Source organism: Mesoplodon bidens (assembly GCF_964165515.1).
Source record: "Mesoplodon bidens genome assembly, chromosome: 17".
NCBI classification, from domain to species: Eukaryota; Metazoa; Chordata; class Mammalia; order Artiodactyla; family Ziphiidae; genus Mesoplodon; species Mesoplodon bidens.
Window position 1 is genome coordinate 8,797,065 of NC_138174.1, and position 21,307 is coordinate 8,818,371.

General features: G+C 40.7%; 1 protein-coding gene across 2 annotated transcripts in view; it reads left to right on the forward strand.

The window, feature by feature from the left end:
• The window catches only part of FRY (FRY microtubule binding protein), a 322,162-nt gene extending 311,723 nt beyond the window's left edge, over window positions 1–10,439 (forward strand). For both annotated transcript variants that reach the window (XM_081214715.1, XM_081214716.1), the window contains exons 59-61: window positions 4,719–4,829; window positions 8,150–8,352; window positions 8,991–10,439. In XM_081214715.1, the coding sequence (XP_081070841.1) occupies window positions 4,719–4,829; window positions 8,150–8,352; window positions 8,991–9,249 (573 nt within the window). In that variant the 3' untranslated portion in view covers window positions 9,250–10,439. The remainder of the gene's footprint in view (window positions 1–4,718; window positions 4,830–8,149; window positions 8,353–8,990) is intronic.
• Window positions 10,440–21,307: the final 10,868 nt, after the last annotated feature.

Consider the following 21,307-nt stretch of genomic DNA (forward strand, 5'->3'; position numbering starts at 1 on the left):
GTCACCTTGTAATTACATTGTCACACCTAGAAAAGCATGTTAGAGTGTGAATCCTTCAGAGGATGAGAAATCGTTTTCAGGGTGGGCCTTGAGGAGAAATGACAGTGTCAGTCCATCTCAATATTGATCTTATATCCAGAGTTGGAAGAGAGATTATTTTTCTGATTAGAGCTATCATTTGGCTTCCATCCCAAAGCAAAACCCAACAAATGTTTGACCTCAGAGCACTGCTTACCCTCCATTGATTCACTCCAGCTCTCTTTTTTAAGTCAGATTCTCTATCTTCTGGAATAGTTTGATGTTGCCAATTATTCTGAGCATTCTTTCAAATCTTTGAAAGAATCTGAGATTCTTTCAAATCTTTGAAAGATATTCATGACCAAGGTCCAAAAAACTACTCAACAAATATAATGCAATAGTCATGAATGTGCCAGAGCCAAGTGATTTAAGCAACAGGTGAGTACATACTGTACCCACCTGCTTAGGAGATTACATGGATCTATGTAATACTGAGTAGGAAAGCTTCAACATTTGGCTAGATTTTCTAAATTTTATCCAATTTAGTTTAAACCAGTGACTTTCAGAGATTAAACACGATGAAAATTATAGTTAATATAGTATACTGTGACTTCTCTTCTGACATGTCGAAAATTTCTCAGATTTTTACCTTACTGGCTACATCATAAGCAAAGAACTGGCTTCAGAGCAGAATACAGAGAAACAAGAATGGTTATGCTACTTTTTTTTTTAACATCTTTATTGGAGTATAATTGCTTTACAATGCTGTGTCAGCCTCTGCTTTATACCAAAGTGAATCAGTCACACATATACATATGTCCCCATATCTCTTCCCTCTTGCGTCTCCCTCCCTCCCACCTCCCTATCCCACCCCTCTAGGTAGTCACAAAGCACAGAGCTGATCTCCCTGTGCTATGCGGCTGCCTCCCACTAGCTATCTACCTTACATTTGGCAGTGTATATATGTCCATGCCACTCTCTCGCTTTGTTCCAGCTTACCCTTCCCCCTCCCTGTATCCTCAAGTCCATTCTCTAGTAGGTCTGCATCTTTATTACCGACTTGCCCCTAGGTTCTTCTGACCATTTTTTTTTCTTTTTTAGATTCCATATATATGTGTTAGCATACGGTATTTGTTCTTCTCTTTCTGGCTTACTTCACTCTGTATGACAGTCTCTAGGTCCATCCACCTCACTACAAATAACTCAGTTTCGTTCCTTTTTATGGCTGAGTAACAGTCCATTGTATATATGTGCCACATCTTCTTTATCCATTCATCTGTTGATGGACACTTAGGTTGCTTCCATGTCCTGGCTATTGTAAATAGAGCTGCAGTGAACATTTTGGTACATGACTCTTTTTGAATTATGGTTTTCTCAGGGTATATGCCCAGTAGTGGGATTGCTGGGTCGTATGGTAGTTCTATTTGTAGTTTTTTAAGGAACCTCCATACTGTTCTCCATAGTGGCTGTATCAATTTACATTCCCACCAACAGTGCAAGAGGGTTCCCTTTTCTCCACATCCTCTCCAGCATTTATTCTTTGTACATTTTTTGATGATGGCCATTCTGACTGATGTGAGATGATTATCTCATTGTAGTTTTGATTTGCATTTCTCTAATGATTAATGATGTTGAGCATTCTTTCATGTGTTTGTTGGCAATCTGTATATCTTCTTTGGAGGAATGTCTATTTAGGTCTTCTGCCCATTTTTGGATTGGGTTGTTTTTTTTTTTTTTGATATTGAGCTGCATGAGTTGCTTGTATGTTTTGGAGATTAATCCTTTGTCAGTTGCTTCATTTGCAAATATTTTCTCCCATTCTGAGGGTTGTCTTTTCGTCTTGTTTATGGTTTCCTTTGCTGTGCAAAAGCTTTTAACTTGGGCTTCCCTGGTGGCGCAGTGGTTGAGAGTCCGCCTGCCGATGCAGGGGACACGGGTTCATGCCCCGGTCCTGGAAGATCCCACATGCTGCGGAGCGGCTGGGCCCGTGAGCCATGGCCCCTGAGCCTGTGCGTCTGGAGCCTGTGCTCCACAACGGGAGAGGCCACAACAGTGAGAGGCCCTCATACCGCAAAAAAAAAAAAAAAAAAAAAAAAAAAAAAAAAAAAACAACTTCTAGCACAGTTAAAGTTTTCTTGAAAATAGTAAATACCTCGGGTTGTGTAATCTGTAACATGGCCCAGTTACAAATTTACTAGACTAACATCAGTTCTAGATTACTTTTAGAAATTGTCTACTGGGGAAAAAATTATAAAAACTAAAATGTAAGATTACTTGTCATATCTCACACTTGTTTGGGAGTATAAAGACGGTGTTCAGTCCTTTGAAGTAACAACATCTAGCAGTCCTGTAAAATATTCTCAACGTGGAAGGCCATCTGACTCTAAAGAAAATGCCACTTAAGATTGTTAATTATATCCTATGCTAATTGGATAGTCATAGTGTAGTAGATATGAAGCCAAACATATTAAAGACTCTGCCTTAACTTAGCAATAGTGTAATTTGTTTGGGGCTGTAGTTCTTTCAGATTAATCAGTTGGTCTCCTCACAGTTTTACTATGTTTACTATGTTACTATTCACATTTAAACACTAAAATCTTCAAGCAATATAAGTTTTCACTTACGGTCTCTAAGACTGACAAAGTCTAAATGAACTAATCAGAGAACCTAAAAGATCACAAATTATGTTTTTTCAATGACATGTTTCCCATTAGAGCTTGTTTTTAACGGGACTGCTGTGCATGTTGAATGGGTACAACATTTGCAACCATTTATCACGTTGGGGCAAGCGATGCTAATACGGCTGACGGCTGACGGTTCTGCTCTTAGAAGAGGGCCGTGCTTTCTGTTGCATGCATTACACTGACCCTGTACTTTCTTTCCTTTCCTTTGTTTCCTGTGCCATGCTTGCTGTGTAGCAAATGGAATCTCTTGCAGTAAGTTAACTTTCTTTCATACTCTTTGTCCATTTAGGCATGGACCCATAACAATCTTATTTTTACTGTTACTATTATATCTCTTAGCATGTTTTCCCTTTTTTGTTTCATTTTCTTTTATTTGATAGACTGAGACATGTAGTTTATTAGCATTCTGGGCTGCTTTCCTCCCAAAGTAGAAACCTATGTTGCTATGAACTCTCATGTTATCACTAGAATATTTTTAGAAACAACTACCATTATCTGACACTTAGAAAAGTCAGAGTTTTCATAGCTAGGTTCCACCCTAAATTGTGAAAGGTAACATTTTGTTTTTAAACAATACTTTTTTTGTCTGAGAGTCTCTGGCAGTTGTCTTTTATACCAGATTTTGAAAAGGTTTCCACAAAGGCAAGTTTAAATTATCATAAATGTGTTACTAAAACAACCAAACATCTAGTTTGGGTTAGCAAATGAGTGTAGCTACTTCTTTACACTTAGGCTGGTTACCAGCATGGAGAGATCAAATAAATCTAAGTAGAATTGTTTTTTCCCCCTAAGGGCCAGGGAGAGAGGAGAAAGAAAACTCCACCCATCATGGTCTTAGCATGAACTTTAGTCACTTTTAAAATTAGGGTCAAGAGTATGTTAATAATACTATTAATGGAATATGCTTCCTAAAAATCTAAATTTAAATGCTTGTCATTTCTCTCCTTAAACTGATTTGGGGGGAACAATTTTAAGTCACTTCAGTGGCTCTCAGTTCTTATTGAGTTCTTTATAGCCCATTAGTGAAAGAAAGGCCTATTTATCCTTACTTCACCACACTTGAAAACTGAACAGTGAAGTGTTTGGTTTAAGCCACATATCTCACCCACTTTCAGTGGTGACTGCTGAGCCATTAAATTCTATCTAGTGAAGGCTGTCCTTTTCCTCTAGCAGAATCCCATCTGCTACCTAGGAGCTAACCCTTTCTTGGGATAAAACAGGCAAAGTTTAGAGGCCATTGAGCAGATACAGCTCAAAGAGTACTATGATCACTGGTGTTGGAATTACTCATGGTTTATTCTTCCCTTGCAGTACATGTAAGCTATATAATGAAAACATTTTCAATTCCAGAGGTGTCTGTAGAGCTCCAGGGCCATTTTGTGTGCATATTTTTTAACATTCTTTCCACAGAAAGTTTTGCATGCTTTCATGATTTCTCCTTTTTGTAAGCATTTTGGGCCCTTTTTATATCTCTTTAATTCAACAAATTTGTTGAGCACTGAGTAGAAGCATCATCATTAAACCTGATGCAGCACCTTAGACAGTCACGTGACTCTTGTGTTTACACAGACTTTAGGATGAGTGCCTACACCCTAAATGGCAGCCAGAGTTGTCACAAGGAATAATCTCCCAAGTGTCTGCTGGATTTATAAATTTAACACCTAGAGCCACTTAATGCTGTGCCTTTCAAATATACTTTTAATAAAAAGAAACTGTGTTGAAAGATGTATAGCTTATAAAAATTAAGACAACTACAGCTATAATTTGTAGCTATTAAACCTGTAATTTAATTGGCAAATATAATGGAAATTTGGCAGTTCACTAAGTCCCTTGATAGCTAGCTACTACTTTCTAATTAGTCATCCTCCAGGAGCTGTTTTATTTAGAATGGTAACAACTAGTTATGGTTCCTTGATTTAAAAAAAAAAAAGGTGCCTTAGTCTCCACTAAGATTTCACTTACTATACAAGAACGACCCTTAATAACTCTTTCTTCCCATGCAAATTCTCTCTTTAGCAACTGGAACTGTGTCAGAGGTTGTATAAGCTACACTTCCAGCTGCTGCTGCTTTTTCAGTCGTACTGTAAGCTCATCGGCCAGGTGCACGAAGTCAGCTCCATGCCAGAGGTGAGCCTGCCCACTCCCGACCCCAGGTCCTGCCATGAGTATCACTGCTTTCCTTTTGTTCTCCCTCCTGCCAGTTGATAAATGTCCAAGTGATTTTGTTCCCACATAATCCTTTCACTCAAACACAAGTCTTAAATACCAGTGTCTTATATTTATTTCCGTGCTCATGTGGCAGTGCCAGGACTAGGGTGAGGCAAGTGACACCTGGACACAAAATACAAGGACGACCTTGAGGGTGAGCCCCTCCCTGAATGCTGTGCCCAGGGCCTCACTTGCCTCCCCCTGGCCCTGTGTCTGGGGATCCTTATTTGAAAAAGCTCCTTGTGTTACGGTTTTTCTTACCTCTAGCTGTTCATACTTGATCCTGCATTGAGGTATAAAGGAAATAACTACATGATGTTTGATTCTCTTCAGCTTCCCTGCTCTGCTTAGCATCTGGATGCATTAATATTTTTAATGTAAAAGGTAAAGTAACTTGAGCATACAGCTTCTGAGTGAGCCAAATTTTTCCTAGACTTGAAAAACTACTACTGCAGTGTAGTAGATGAAATAGTGGTGGCGTACACTGGATATTGTGGAAGCTCAGGGTGAGTGCCTAGTTCATCTGGAGACAAGGAGGTTGAAAGAGGAAACTTTCTGGAGGAGGTCACACCTGATTCTTAAAGGATGAGTTAGAATTAGATGAAGTGGGGGGTAAGGAGGAATGTTCCAGTAAGAAACAACAGCGTGGGCATAAACATGGTAGTGAGAAAGAGAAAGGAACTACAAGTACGGGCAGTTGAGGATTGCTAGACTATAAAATGCAAACCAAAAGTAACGATGGACAAAGGCGGAAGAGATAAGTGAGGTGAGATCACGCAAGAGCTGCACCTGTGAGTATTTTAGTTAGATCTTCACGACAGGGATGTGGAGGGTGGATTTGGTGACAGCTAGACTGGAGACAGACAGACCAGTCAGTTACGAGGCCACGGAAATAGCTCAGATAAGAGGTGAGAGTTTGAACTAGGACAGAAGTGCTGAGTAAGGAGAGGGAGGAAACGTGGGAGATATTTTAGGACAAAAGGTCACTGAAACTGATTGGGTTGTGGGGGGAAGAGAGGGAGGAGTGGCGGACGATGCTCAGGTCCCCTCTCAGATGAACTGTGTAACCACAGTGCCACAGCTAAGACAGGGATGTCAGAGGAGGCCTGAGACAATTGTACATCCACAGCTCCTGCCTGCTCGTCAGTGACCAACTCTGCCTGCTAGATCCCATCTTGCATGTAGTTAAATACAAGGATCTGCTGCTAAAGGTGCAGATGTGCTAACTGTCAGGGAACAGTCATGAGTCCATGAAACAATCCCATTGCAAGCAGCGGAGTGAGGATGGAACCCAGAAACCTCATGTCTGAGTTGGGGGTAGGGGAGGAGGAGACAGAATGACAGCCATTTAACCATAGTTATTACTCAGTGTGGAAAAAAGGAAAGTGACTATAGTTTTTAAATATACAGTTCGCCCTTGAACAACATGAGTCTGAACTGTGAGTCCACTTACATATGTGGATTTTTTCAATAAATATATTGGAAATTTGAAAAATCTCGCAAACATACCTAGAAATAGATATGTCGTGACTGCATAAAATATACATAGACATACATATACAAAATATGTATTAATGGACTGTGTGTTATCAGTAAGGCTTCCGGTCAACAGGAGGCTATTAGTAGTTAAGTTCTAGGGGCGGGGGGGCAAAGTTAGACTGTGCCCCTAACCCCGAGTTGTTCAAGGGTCAACTGTCCTTTCACAGATCCCAATTTCAAGGGAGACAGGAGTCAGACATCTTTGTTTATGAAGAGCTCTTCACAAACGAGTTTTCCTCCACAGAATCACAAATTATCAGATAAAAGAAAAGACAGTTGATGACTGGGATTTGCCCCATTGTCAAGATAAGCTTTACTCTTCTGGAAAGTAGGAACCGAAACCTCAGTCCATTCTTTGCTCCAAAACTAGAGGACAGTGCACATGCAATTCACATGTCATTTTCCATATTAAAAAAAGTAATTCACGTTTCACTTAAGAGTAGTAAATTACATGTTGCATACCGTGTGTGTGTATATAATTATTTAAAATCTAATAAATTTAAAGTGAATTTTTCCCTAATTATTTTAAATCTAGGTAAGTTTTAAATACTTTACACACACATAATTTAAAACTTAACCTAGATTTAAAATAAGAAATTCACTTTCACACTTAAAAACTATATGTCTAAGACACTCTAACAACTTATGTAAAAGGATTACCTCCTTGAATTTTGAACCTGGGGCTGGAGTACAGAGTTGTATTTAATTGGCATCTGTGTGAAGACAGTCCTTGAGGGCTTCAGTTCTATACCTTGTACAGTGAGCAAGCTGGGAATGAAGACAGGTAAAGATGCTGGGTAAATGAACTTTTCAAAGAAACTGGGCCTCCTCAGCTTACATGACAAAGGGAAACAAAAAACCTTTAAATTCATCTGTTTCTTTTAAATGCTCTTGAGGTCAAACTGCAAAAGAGCTGTCTCCCGCTCTACACTTTGGAGGCCCTAAGAAGTGACACAGGTTCTCTTTACGATTTACTTTTTAACAACTCAGAATCTTTTGGTTCCAGTAATTCTGAGGGAAAATCTCTCTTACCTGTAACATGAATACTAACATTACATTGAGATTTTTCCTCCTCCCTCTTAAAATTATGTCTTTCATCTTTTCCCGTGGCATAGGAGTAGGGAGAAAAGTTTATTCTTCAAACAGCATCTGTGTTCATAATTAAATTTATTGGGCACTTTCGTGCCAAGCTGTTTGTTTAACCTTTAAAATAACCTGAGAGGTGGGTAATTTGTGCCAAGCTGTTTGTTTAACCTTTAAAATAACCTGAGAGGTGGGTAATATCTTCAATCTCACAGATGATAAAACTAAGGCGCGTAAAAGTTTGGTTACTTGACTATGCAGTAGTCAAGAATGCAGAACTGGCATCTAATAAACCCAGCTTTAGCCAACTCCCGCGCCTGTTCCCTTGTGCATTTTACTTCTACGTATGCCCTTCTGCTTAAATAGACGACATTTTAAAAGGAGTTGATCTTTTATATAAGGAGAGCATCCCAACTGTTGATATAGTTGAATACAACGCATTCAGCCCCATAACCCTACATATACCACGCAGTACAGTTTCATCTGTCTTATTTTAGTTTACCGAGATATTAAGCTTCTGCTTAACCAGACCTCATACAGTCAAATTGTTTTTTACTTTGGGGATGTAAAATCCAGCCTGCAACTAAATACAGTAAAAATACTTTTTTTTTTAACAGCTGCTAAATATGTCCAGGGAACTGAGTGACCTAAAGAAAAACCTGAAGGAGGCTACTGCAGCCATCACAGCTGACCCTCTCTACATAGAGGGGGTGTGGTGTGAGCCGACCTTCACGTCCACTGAAGCAGCCATCCAGTCCATGCTCGAGTGCTTGAAGAACAACGAACTTGGCAAGGCTTTACGGCAAATCCGGGAATGCAGGTGACGCTACTATTTCTATTTAGAGACGGTTAAAGGAAATGCATGCCTAATAGTTAGTTACTTTGTCATGGTTGGGGACTAAATCACTACGGAAGGAACACCGAGATGTTTATATAAACCCTTCTCAGATGCTTCCCATTACCATGCCAGAAACATCAGATTTCAGGACTTATTGTTTGAAGTGTTGGTTTCGGTTCTGGTCATCTCTAAAAAGTTCAAACGCTTCAAAGTATATGCCAACATAATTTTAAAACTAATTATTTGAATGTAGCCTCTTTGGGTTTTTTCTTCCTACATTTTGATAGTATATTCACATTTATTGTAACCAGAATGCTATAGCAAATAAATATTTTAAGATTATGGGATTCCATTCTGATATTTTTTTACTTTAGATATTTTATCAAAACCAATAATATTCAATATTCTAAAACTGATCATGTGATGTCTGCACAACTCTGAATATTACTAAAAAAGCCACAGAACTATATATTTTAGATAGCTGAATTCTATAGTTTGTGAATTATATCTCAACAAAAGCTTTTGTATTAAAAGCAATTTTCTTATACTAATAAAGACTCATAACCTCTCAAACTTGTGAATAATAGTGCCTCTAATCTGCTCTTCTTTTCTGACTGCAGAAGTCTGTGGCCCAATGACATCTTTGGAAGCAGCTCTGACGATGAGGTCCAGACACTACTGAATATTTATTTCCGTCATCAAACTCTGGGACAAACAGGTACTTACGCACTGGTGGGGTCTAACCAGAGCCTGACCGAGATCTGCACCAAACTGATGGAGCTGAACATGGAGATCCGGGACATGATCCGCAGGGCCCAGAGCTACCGGGTCCTCACCGCTTTCCTTCCAGACTCCAGTGTTTCCGGCACTAGTCTCTGACAGGAGCCTTCCGTCCCCCATGGGTGCCAAGCTGGGGGTGCTGCCATGCTGGGGTGATGTCATTCAGTGTCTTCTCAGCCTTCAAAAGGCTTGGTCAGACTGTTCTCCCTCTTGTTACCTGTAGTACTTTTTCTAAAGAGGATGGCAGAACTTCCTACGTGTAGCAATACTATAAGAAACAAGGTAGCATAGGACATTCTGGAACAGCCTCCATCCGTCATGCTGTGTGGCACAAATGTGTTATTTTACTAAGCAAATGCAACTCACTACTGAAGATGTGACTTCCATTGCATACCAAAGCCGACTACTCTGAACAGTACCTTCCTTTCTAGAAACAATTTTAGATTGGCAAAAGTGCAATGTTTTCTTTGCTAAAAATATTTTATATTCTAAAACTTGTACATTCTTTCCTTTTTTTTTTTCTTTGTTTGGTGGGCTGAGGAAGGGGCAGGCAGAATGAAGCTGGCCACTGCAAACTGTAAGACGGTCAAAAGCTGACAGCCTGTATATATGAAAAGGGAATTGTAAATGGACAATTTAATGTACACTGAAATTTGAATACAATTACTGTATCTAAAAGGAGCTGCTAGGAAGTACCTTTCTTATGTTGCTAGGCTACTGTTTCGAAAGCCCTGGATCTCTTTGCAGGGGTCTGTGATTAGGACCCTCACACCAAAAATGGTCCAGAGAGACCTTTTTTTAAAGGATCTTGGCTGCTTTTTACTATAAGGTTGCTTTTATGAGCATATTTGTACTACAGAATGATGAGTGTTAATTTTAACCAACTTGGCCATTTTGTAGAAAAAAGTTAAAGACATTCAACATTATAAATTCCAAGTCTTTCTTTCCACCTGTTACGCATGCATATTTTAATATTCGTTTGGATAGCTGGAAGTAGAATCATAATGGTAAAATATGAGTTGTTACTTTGTTTCTTAAGAAATGTCATTTTATTTGGAATATATATGTAAAGGGCCATTCTTAAGTTTTCTCCTTAAACTTAATGCTGTCAAGTGTTAGCTGTGTGCATGTAAACCTGTTGCACATTAGAAACATATTCAAAGTTTATCTGTGTAACTTATTCACTCTGTAAATACATTTAAAGTTTTTGTGATGTAATCTCAGTTAATATTCTGTTCAGAACTTCCTTTAGACTAAAAGAAAAAAATACATATTGACCACAGGTTTTATTTCTGCTTAATGAAGGTTTTTGCCGTTGACACATTTATAGTTTTGTGTCTGGGTTGCCACGGTGACAACTCCAAGGGGTGCCACACTCATATGTGTTCCATGAATGGCAGCCAGTGGGGTTGTGAGGCAGTACAGTGACCCTGAGGAGCAGGAGGCCTCTGTAACCTCTTGAAGTGGACACCAAAGACTGTGACCCTCAACCAGTGCTCACTGTGATCAAAGAGAGAAATCAGAGAAGAATCAGAGAAGAACAAGAGCTCGAATTGTCCATAACCTATCATTAGGTTGTCATCCTTAAAATTTTGAAATAGACCCATAATGATCAGGAAAAAGTAGTAAGAATTTTGTTCTTTCACCAAAACCCATCTATTCTTCACCCCACTCAAAAAACAGGGTCATGGACACATAACAATCTAATCTCTATGGTCTTCCTACTCATACTTCTTAGATTAACAAATATAACTTGCTTTCCTAACATGCACCAACTAAATCATAAGTAGTAATTTTCTAGAAGTACCCTGCGACAGAGCCTGACCCAAGATTTTTTTAATGTTACCATAGGTACAACTATTCACTCATCTTAAAGACTTTCTGGACATTGCTGTCAACATACTCTTCTGATGATTTTCACCTTACCTTAAAGATGATTCTCCATGATGTGTAGAAAAGAAACTGAATCACAATCTCTCTGAAAAAAAGTCTTACATAATGCAGGTCTCTGTGGTTAACAACACTAGCCAACTCTCAGAGTTCTGCTGGGACCCACAGTAGAAAGGACTGACTGGTCGTGACTGAATTTTCCACCATGGCCTCTTATCCAGCAAAGAACCACCATGATGGGTTACTCTTTTAAAAAACGGAGATTTCAGAAATATAATCTGTAGTCATGGGAAGTAATGGGTTTTTTTCTGTTTAATTTTTTAAAAAACAGATTTGTTAATGTGAAAGATTTCTTCTACTTTTCCACTATTTCTTAACCTTCTCTCCCTTGAGTATAAAAGAAAGGCCCTTTGAAGCTGCAGACCTGCCCCATTTGAGCCCAACAATCAATGACTTCAGAGCTGCAGTCCAATCTCCTTGGGTATTGTGTTGTGCCTCTGTTACTGAAGTGTTAATTTTCACTTCGCAAGGAACAGGGATGGCGAAGAGAGGAGAGGTAGAGCTATCCACCCAAAGGAGAGGGCAGATGTCTAACAGATGTTTCTGGGGTAAGAGAAATACCTCCTCATACCTCCATGCTTTCTAGTTCCAAAACATGATACACTTTACCCATGGGCATAAAACAATTCAGACAGGTGCACTGCAACTTAGACATAACTTGATTAAAATTGTAGTGTCCAAATCGAGTATTTTAGAAAAAGCACCATACATTTTAGAGGCATGCGAATGTCTTATTCTCACAAATAGGTGAGACCGTTAATATGTTAGTACAGCTGTGAAATAAGGATGCTTGTAACTTAGCACTGCGCCTGCACACATGTCCACAAACATGCACAGAGTTAGGTCTTAAGGCTCTTCAGGTTCCAAATCCTAATGCTGTTCTTTTCAGTGAATTGCAAATTACAGAAACAAGCGGGGAACATCTAGGGAGGGGAACAAGCAGGGGTGCCCAGAGAGGTCATTGAAGCTCTGCACACTTTCCCCAAGCCCTGCCCTACACAGCTGTTCCACATGGATGTTCATCTGTGTCTTATATCCTTTAAGAACAAACCAGTAACAGTATTATCATTTAAGACAAATTCCTTTCAGAAGCTTGGTGTTATCCTCACTACAGTCTTGCTGCTCAAAGCACACAGACCAATATTAGCTACCTCTTCTAGGAGCCTGGAAGAAACACAGACTCTCAGGTCCTACTGCAGACCTAAAGATTTAGAATCTGCATTTTGACAGAACCCTCAGAGAGATCCCCAGAAAGATGGGAGAGTAGAAGGACCTGAGCTCACCCATCTCACGAAAACACCAAAATCAAAACTAACAGCTGAACGACCATCGACAAAAATGACTGGAACCTACCAAAAAGATAATCAACTTCCAAAGACAAAAAAGAAGCCACAATGAGACGGTAGGAGGATTCCATTCGCGATATAATCAAATCCCATACCCACCAGGTGGGCGACCCCCAAGCTGTAAAATAATCATATTGCAGCGAGAGTTCTGAGCCCGAGGTGAGGCTCCCTACTATGGGGATATGGAATTGGGAGGAGGAGCCCCCAGAGCATTTGGCTTTGAAGGTCAGAGGGGCTTGATCGCAGAAACTCCACAGAACTGGGGGAAACAGAAATGTCACTCTTGGGCGCACACAAGATTTCATGTGCACTGGGACCCAGTAGAAAAAGCAGTGACTTCATAAGAGCCTGGGCAAGACCTACCTGCTGATCTTGGAGAGTGTCCTGGAGAGGCAGGAGGTGGCTGTGGCTCACTGTGGGGACAACCTTAGCCACTGGGGACAGACACCAAAACCAACAGGAACTACGAACCTGCAGCCTGCAAAAAAGAGACCCCAAACACAGTAATATAAGCAAAATGAGAAGACAGAAAAACACACAGCAGGTGAAGGAGCAAGATAACCCACCAGACCTAACAAATTAAGAGGAAATAGGCAGTCTACCTGAAAAAGAATTCAGAATAATGATAGTAAACATGATACAAAATCTTGGAAATAGAATAGACAAAATTCAAGAAACATTTCACAAGGACCTAGAAGAACTAAAGATGAAACAAGCAATGATGAACAACACAATAAATGAAATTAAAAATACTCTTGATGGGATCAATAGCAGAATAACTGAGGCAGAAGAACGGATAAGTGATGTGGAAGATAAAATAGTGGAAATAACTACTGCAGAGCAGAATAAAGAAAAAAGAATGAAAAGAACTGAGGATAGTCTCAGAGACCTCTGGGACAACATTAAACGCACCAACATTGGAATTATAGGGGTTCCAGAAGAAGAAGAGAAAAAGAAAGGGACTGAGAAAATATTTAAAGAGATTATAGTTGAAAACTTCCCTAATATGGGAAAGGAAATAGTCAATCAAGTCCAGGAGGCACAGGGAGTCCCATATAGAATAAATCCAAGGAGAAATACACCAAGACACATATTAATCAAACTGTCAAAAATTAAATACAAAGAAAACATATTAAAAGCAGCAAGGGAAAAGCAACAAATAACACACAAGGGAATCCCCATAAGGTTAACAGCTCATCTTTCAACAGAAACTCTGCAAGCCAGAAGGGACTGGCAGGACATATTTAAAGTGATGAAGGAGAAAAACCTGCAACCAAGATTACTCTACCCAACAAGGATCTCATTCAGATTTGATGGAGAAATTAAAACCTTTACAGACAAGCAAAAGCTGAGAGAGTTCAGCACCACCAAACCAGCTTTACAGCAAATGCTAAAGGAACTTCTCTAGGCAAGAAACAAAACAGAAGGAAAAGACCTACAATAACGAACCCAAAACAATTAAGAAAATGGGAATAGGAACATATATGTCGATAATTACCTTAAATGTAAATGGACTAAATGCTGCCACCAAAAGACACAGAGTGGCTGAATGGATACAAAAACAAGACCCATATATATGCTGTCAATAAGAGACCCACTTCAGACCTAGAGACACATACAGACTGAAAGTAAGGGATGGAAAAAGATATTCCATGCAAATGGAAATCAAAAGAAAGCTGGAGTAGCAATTCTCATATCAGACAAAATAGACTTTAAAATAAAGACTATTAGAAGAGACAAAGGAGGACACTACATACTGATCAAGGGATCGATCCAAGAAGATATAAAAATTGTAACACCCCACTTTCACCAATGGACAGATTATCCAAAATGAAAATAAATAAGGAAACACAAGCTTTAAATGATACATTAAACAAGATTGACTTAATTGATATTTATAGGACATTCCATCCAAAAACAACAGAATACACATTTTTCTCAAGTGCTCATGGAACATTCTCGAGGATAGATCATATCTTGGGTCACAAATCAAGCCTTGGTAAATTTAAGAAAACTCAAATTGTATCAACTATCTTTTCTGATCACAACGCTATGAGACTAGATATCAATTACAGGAAAACACCTGTAAAAAATACAAACACATGGAGGCTAAACAATACACTAAATAATAACGAAGTGATCAATGAAGAAATCAAAGAGGAAATCAAAAAATACCTAGAAACAAATGACAATGGAGACACGACGACCCAAAACCTATGGGATGCTGCAAAAGCAGTTCTAAGAGGGAAGTTTATAGCAATACAATCCCACCTTAAGAAACAGGAGATAGCCGGAGGAAGATGGCGGAAGAGTAAGACGCGGAGATCACCTTCCTCCCCACAGATACATCAGAAATTCATCTACACGTGGAACAACTACAGAACACCTACTGAACGCTGACAGAAGACCTCAGACCCCCCAAAAGGCAAGAAAGTCCCCACATACCTGGGTAGGGCAAAAGAAAAAAAGAATAAACAGAGACAATAGGATAGGGATGGGACCTGCACCAGTGGGAGGGAGCCGTGAAGGAGGGAAGGTTTCTACACACTACAAGCCCCTTCGCGGGCGGAGACTGCAGGTGGCGGAGAGGGAAAGCTTCGGAGTAGCGGAGGAGAGCACAGCAACAGGGGTGCGGAGGGCAAAGCGGAGAGATTCTGGCACAGAGGACCGGTGCCCTCAGGCACACACCAGCCCGAGAGGCTTGTCTGCTCGGCCGCCGTGGCGGGCGGGGCTGGGACCTGAGGCTCGGGTATCGGCTTTCAGTCGGAGCGCAGGGAGAGGACTGGGGCTGGCGGCAGGAAGAGAGCCTGAAGGGGTTAGTGCACCCGGCTAGCCCGGAGGGAGTCCGGGGAAAGGGTCTGGAGCTGCTGAAGAGGCAAGAGACTTTTTTCCCTTTTGTTTCCTGGTGCGCGAGGAGAGGGCATTAAGAGGGCTGCTTGGGGAAGCACCGGAGACAGGCGCGAGCCGCGGGTAAGGCGCGGACCTCGGAGACGGGCGTGGGGGGCCGCCGCCGCCGCCGCCGCCACGGGGCCTGTGTGCGAGCGCGGGTCACTGTCCGCCCCGCCTTCCGGGGGGGCCTGTGCACCCCGCCACTGCCGGGGTCCCGAGACCCGGGAACGGCTTTCCCGGGAAAGCGCACGGAGCGCCACGGGCTGCTGCAACGTCACGCCGGCCTCTGCCGCCGCAGGCCCGCCCCACACTGCGCGCCCCTCCCTCCCCTCTGCCTGAGTGAGCCAGAGCCCCCGAATCAGCGGCTCCTTTAAACCCGTCCTGTCTGAGCGAAGAACGGACGCCCTCCGGCGACCTACGCGCAGAGGCGGGGCCAGGTCCAAGGCTGAGACCCGGGAGCTGTGAGAGCAGAGACAGGGAAATCTCTCTGTGCAGCCTCGGAGGCAGCGGATTAAAGCTCCACGGTCCATTTGATGTGCCCTGCATCTGTGGAGTGCATGAATGGACAGTGAATCATCCCAAATTGAGGAAGTGGACTTTGAGGACAAGATTTAAGACTTTCCCCCCTTTTCCTCTTTTTACAACGAATTATTCCAAATTAAGGAGGTGGACTTAGAGAGCAAGATTTCAGACTTCTTGCCCTTTTCCTCTTTTTACAACGAATTATCCCAAATTGAGGGGGTGGCCTTGGAGAGCAAGATTTTTGATTTTTCCCCCTGCTCTCTTTTTGTGAATGTGTATGTGTAATCTTCTGTGTAAGATTCTCTCTGTATAGCTTTGCTTCCACCATATGTCCCAGGGTTCTATCGGTCCGTTTTTTTTTTTTCAATAATTACTTTCTAATTTTAATAACGCTACTATATTTCATACTTTATTCTATTTTACTTTACCTGCTCTTTCTTTTTTTCCTACCTTCCCTTCCTCCCTCCCTCCCTCCGCTCCTCCTTTCCTTCTTTCTTTTTCTTTCCTCCCTCCCTCCCTCCCACCCTTCTTCTTTGCACTTTCTTTTTCTTTCCTTCCTCCCTCCCTCCCTCCTGTCTTTCTTTCTTTCTTTCCTTCCTCCCTCCCTTTCTTTCCTTCTTTCTTTCCATCCTTCCTCCCTCCCTCCTTTCTTTCTTCCTTCCTTCCTTTCTTCCCTTCTTCCTTTCTTTCCCTCGCTCTTTCTTTCTTCTACTAATTCTTTCTTTCTACTTTTTCTCCCTGTTATTCTGAGCCGGGTGGATGAAAGGCTCTTGGTGCTGCAGCCAGGAGCCAGTGCTGTGCCTCTGAAGTGGGAGAGCCAACTTCAGGACACGGGTCCACAAGAGACCTCCCAGCTCCACATAATATCAAGCAGCGAAAATCTCCCAGAGATCTCCATCCCAACACCAGCACCCAGCTTCAGTCAACGACCAGCAAGCTACAGTGCTGGTCACCGTATGCCAAGCAACTAGCAAGGCAGGAACACAACCCCACCCATTAGCAGAGAGACTACCTAAAAACATAATAAGGCCATAGGCACCCCAAAACACACCACCAGACGTGGACCTGTCCACCAGAAAGACAAGATCGAGCCTCAACCACCAGAACACAGGCATTAGTCCCCCCCACCAGGAAGCCTACACAACCTACTGAAACAACCTTAGCCACTGGGGTCAGACACCAAAAGCAACGGGAACTACGAATCTGCAGCCTGCAAAAAGGAGACCCCAAACACAGTAACATAAGCAAAATGAGAAGACAGAAAAACACACAGCAGGTGAAGGAGCAAGATAAAAACCTACCAGACCTAACAAATGAACAGGTAATAGGCAGTCTACCTGAAAAAGAATTCAGAATAATGATAGTAAAGCTGATCCAAGATGCTATTTCCAAGATCCATAATCTTGGAAATAGAATAGACAAAATGCAAGAAACAGTTAACAAGGACCTAGAAGAACTAAAGATGAATCAAGCATCGATTAAAAACACAATAAATGAAATGAAAAATACTCTAGATGGGATCAATAGCAGAATAACTGAGGCAGAAGAACGGATAAGTGACACGGAAGATAAAATAGTGGAAATAACTGATGCAGAGCAAAATAAAGAAAAAAGAATGAAAAGAACAGAGGACAGTCTCAGACACCTCTGGGACAACATTAAACGCACCAACATTGGAATTATAGGGGTTCCAGAAGAAGAAGAGAAAAAGAAAGGGACTGAGAAAATATTTGAAGAGATTATAGTTGAAAACTTCCCCAATATGGGAAAGGAAATAGTTAATCAAGTCCAGGAAGCACAGAGAGTCCCATACAGAATAAATCCAAGGAGAAATACACCAAGACACATATTAATCAAACTGTCAAAAATTAAACACAAAGAAATCATATTAAAAGCAGCAAGGGAAAAACAACAAATAACACACAAGGGAATCCCCATCAGGTTAACAGCTGATCTCTCAGCAGAAACTCTACAAGCCAGAAGGGAGTGGCAGGACATAATTAAAGTGATGAAGGAGAAAAACCTGCAACCAAGATTACTCTACCCAGCAAGGATCTCATTCAGATTTGATGGAGAAATTAAAACCTTTACAGACAAGCAAAAGCTGAGAGACTTCAGCACCACCAAACCAGCTTTACAACAAATGCTAAAGGAACTTCTCTAGGCAAGAAACACAACAGAAGGAATATACCTACAATAACGAACCCAAAGCAATTAAGGAAATGGGAATAGGAACATACATATCAATAATTACCTTAAATGTAAATGGACTAAATGCTCCCACCAAAAGACACAGAGTGGCTGAATGGATACAAAAACAAGACCCATATATATGCTGTCTACAAGAGACCCACTTCAGCCCTAGAGACACATACAGATTGAAAGTAAGGGGATGGAAAAAGATATTCCATGCAAATGGAAATCAAAAGAAAGCTGGAGTAGCAATTCTTATATCAGACAAAATAGACTTTAAAATAAAGACTATTATAAGAGACAAAGAAGGACACTACATAACGATAAAGGGATCAATCCAAGAAGAAGATATAACAATTGTAAATATTTATGCACCCAACATAGGAGCACCTCAATACATAAGGCAAATACTAACAGCCATAAAAGGGGAAATCGACAGTAACACAATCATAGTAGGGGACTTTAACACCCCACTTTCACCAATGGACAGATCATCCAAAATGAAAATAAATAAGGAAACACAGCTTTAAATGATACATTAAACAAGATGGACTTAGTTGATATTTATAGGACATTCCATCCAAAAACAACAGAATACACATTTTTCTCAAGTGCTCATGGAACATTTCCAGGATAGATCATATCTTGGGTCACAAATCAAGCCTTGGTAAATTTAAGAAAATTGAAATTGTATCAAGTATCTTTGCCGACCACAATGCTATGAGACTAGACATCAATTACAGGAAAACATCTGTAAAAAATACAAACACATGGAGGCTAAACAATACACTACTCAATAACGAAGTGATCACTGAAGAAATCAAAGAGGAAATTAAAAAATACCTAGAAACAAATGACAATGGAGACACGACGACCCAAAACCTATGTGACGCAGCAATAGCAGTTCTAAGGGGGAAGTTTATAGCAATACAATCCCACCTTAAGAAACAGGAAACATTTCGAGTAAAGAACCTGACCCTGCACCTAAAGCAATTAGAGAAAGAAGAACAAAAAACCCCCAAAGCTAGCAGAAGGAAAGGAATCATAAAGATCAGATCAGAAATAAATGAAAAAGAAATGAAGGAAACGATAGCAAAGATCAACCAAACTAAAAGCTGGTTATTTGAGAAGATAAACAAAATTGACAAACCATTAGCCAGACTCATCAAGAAAAGAAGGGAGAAGACTCAATAGAATTAGAAATGAAAAAGGAGAAGTAACAACTGACACTGCAGAAATACAAAAGATCATGAGAGATTACTATAAGCAACTCTATGCCAATAAAATGGACAACCTGGAAGAAATGGACAAATTCTTAGAAATGCACAACCTGCCAATACTGACTCAGGAAGAAATAGAAGATATGAATAGACCAATCACAAGCACTGAAATTGAAACTGTGATTAAAAATCTTCCATCAGGGGCTTCCCTGGTGGCGCAGTGGTTGAGAGTCCGCCTGCCGATGCAGGGGACACGGGTTCGCGCCCCGGTCCGGGAAGATCCCACAGGCCGCGGAGCGGCTGGGCCCGTGAGCCATGGCCGCTGAGCCTGCGCGTCCGGAGCCCGTGCTCCGCAATGGGAGAGGCCACGACAGTGAGAGGCCTGCATACGGCAAAAAAAAAAAAAAAAAAAAAAAATCTTCCATCAAACAAAAGCCCAGGACCAGATGGCTTCACAGGCGAATTCTATCAAACATTTAGAGAAGAGCTAACACCCATCCTTCTCAAACTCTTCCAAACAATATCAGAGGAAGGAACACTCCCAAACTCATTCTACGAGGCCACCATCACCTTGATACCAAAACCAGACAAGGATGTCACAAAGAAAACTACAGGCCAATATCACTGATGAACATAGATGCAAAAATCCTCAACAAAATACTAGCAAACAGAATCCAAGAGCACATTAAAAGGATCATACACCATGATCAAGTGGGGTTTATTCCAGGAATGCAAGGATTCTTCAATATACGCAAATCAATCAATGTGATACACCATATTAACAAGTTGAAGGAGAAAAACCATATGATCATCTCAATAGATGCAGAGAAAGCTTTCGACAAAATTCAACACCCATTTATGATAAACACCCTGCAGAAAGTAGGCATAGAGGGATCTTTCCTCAACATAATAAAGGCCATATATGACAAGCCCACAGCCAACATTGTCCTCAGTGGTGAAAAACTGAAACCATTTCCACTAAGATCAGGAACAAGACAAGGCTGCCCACTTTCACCACTCTTATTCAACATAGTTTTGGAAGTTTTAGCCACAGCAATCAGAGAAGAAAAGGAAATAAAAGGAATCCAAATTGGAAAAGAAGAAGTAAAGCTGTCACTGTTTGCAGATGACATGATACTATACATAGAGAATCCTAAAGATGCTACCGAAAAACTACTAGAGCTAATCAATGAATTTGGTAAAGTAGCAGGATATAAAATTAATGTACAGAAATCTCTGGCATTCCTGTACACTAATGATGAAAAATCTGAAAATGAAATCAAAAAAACACTCCTACTTACCATCGCAACAAAAAGAATAAAATATCTAGGAATAAACCTACCTAAGGAGACAAAAGACCTGTATGCAGAAAATTATAAGACGCTGATGAAAGAAATTAAAGATGATACAAATAGATGGAGAGATATACCATGCTCCTGGATTGGAAGAATAAATATTGTGAAAATGACTCTACTACCCAAAGCAATCTACAGATTCAATGCAATCCCTATCAAACTACCACTGGCATTTTTCACAGAACTAGAACAAAAAATTTCAAAATTTGTTTGGAAAAACAAAAGGCCCCGAATAGCCAAAGCAATCTTGAGATCAAATAACGGAGCTGGAGGAATCAGGCTCCCTGACTTCAGACTATACTACAAAGCTACAGTAATTAAGACAGTGTGGTACTGGCATAAAAACAGAAAGATTGATCAGTGGATCAGGATAGAAAGCCCAGAGATAAACCCACACACATATGGCCAACTTATCTTTGATAAAGGAGGCAGGAATGTACAGTGGAGAAAGGACAGCCTCTTCAATAAGTGGTGCTGGGAAAACTGGACAGGGACATGGAAAAGTTTGAGATTAGATCATTCCCTAACACCATACACAAAAATAAGCTCAAAATGGATTAAAGACTTAAATGTAAGGCCAGAAACTATCAAACTCTTAGAGGAAAACATAGGCAGAACACTCTATGACATAAATCACAGCAAGATCCTTTTGGACCCACCTCCTAGAGAAATGGAAATAAAA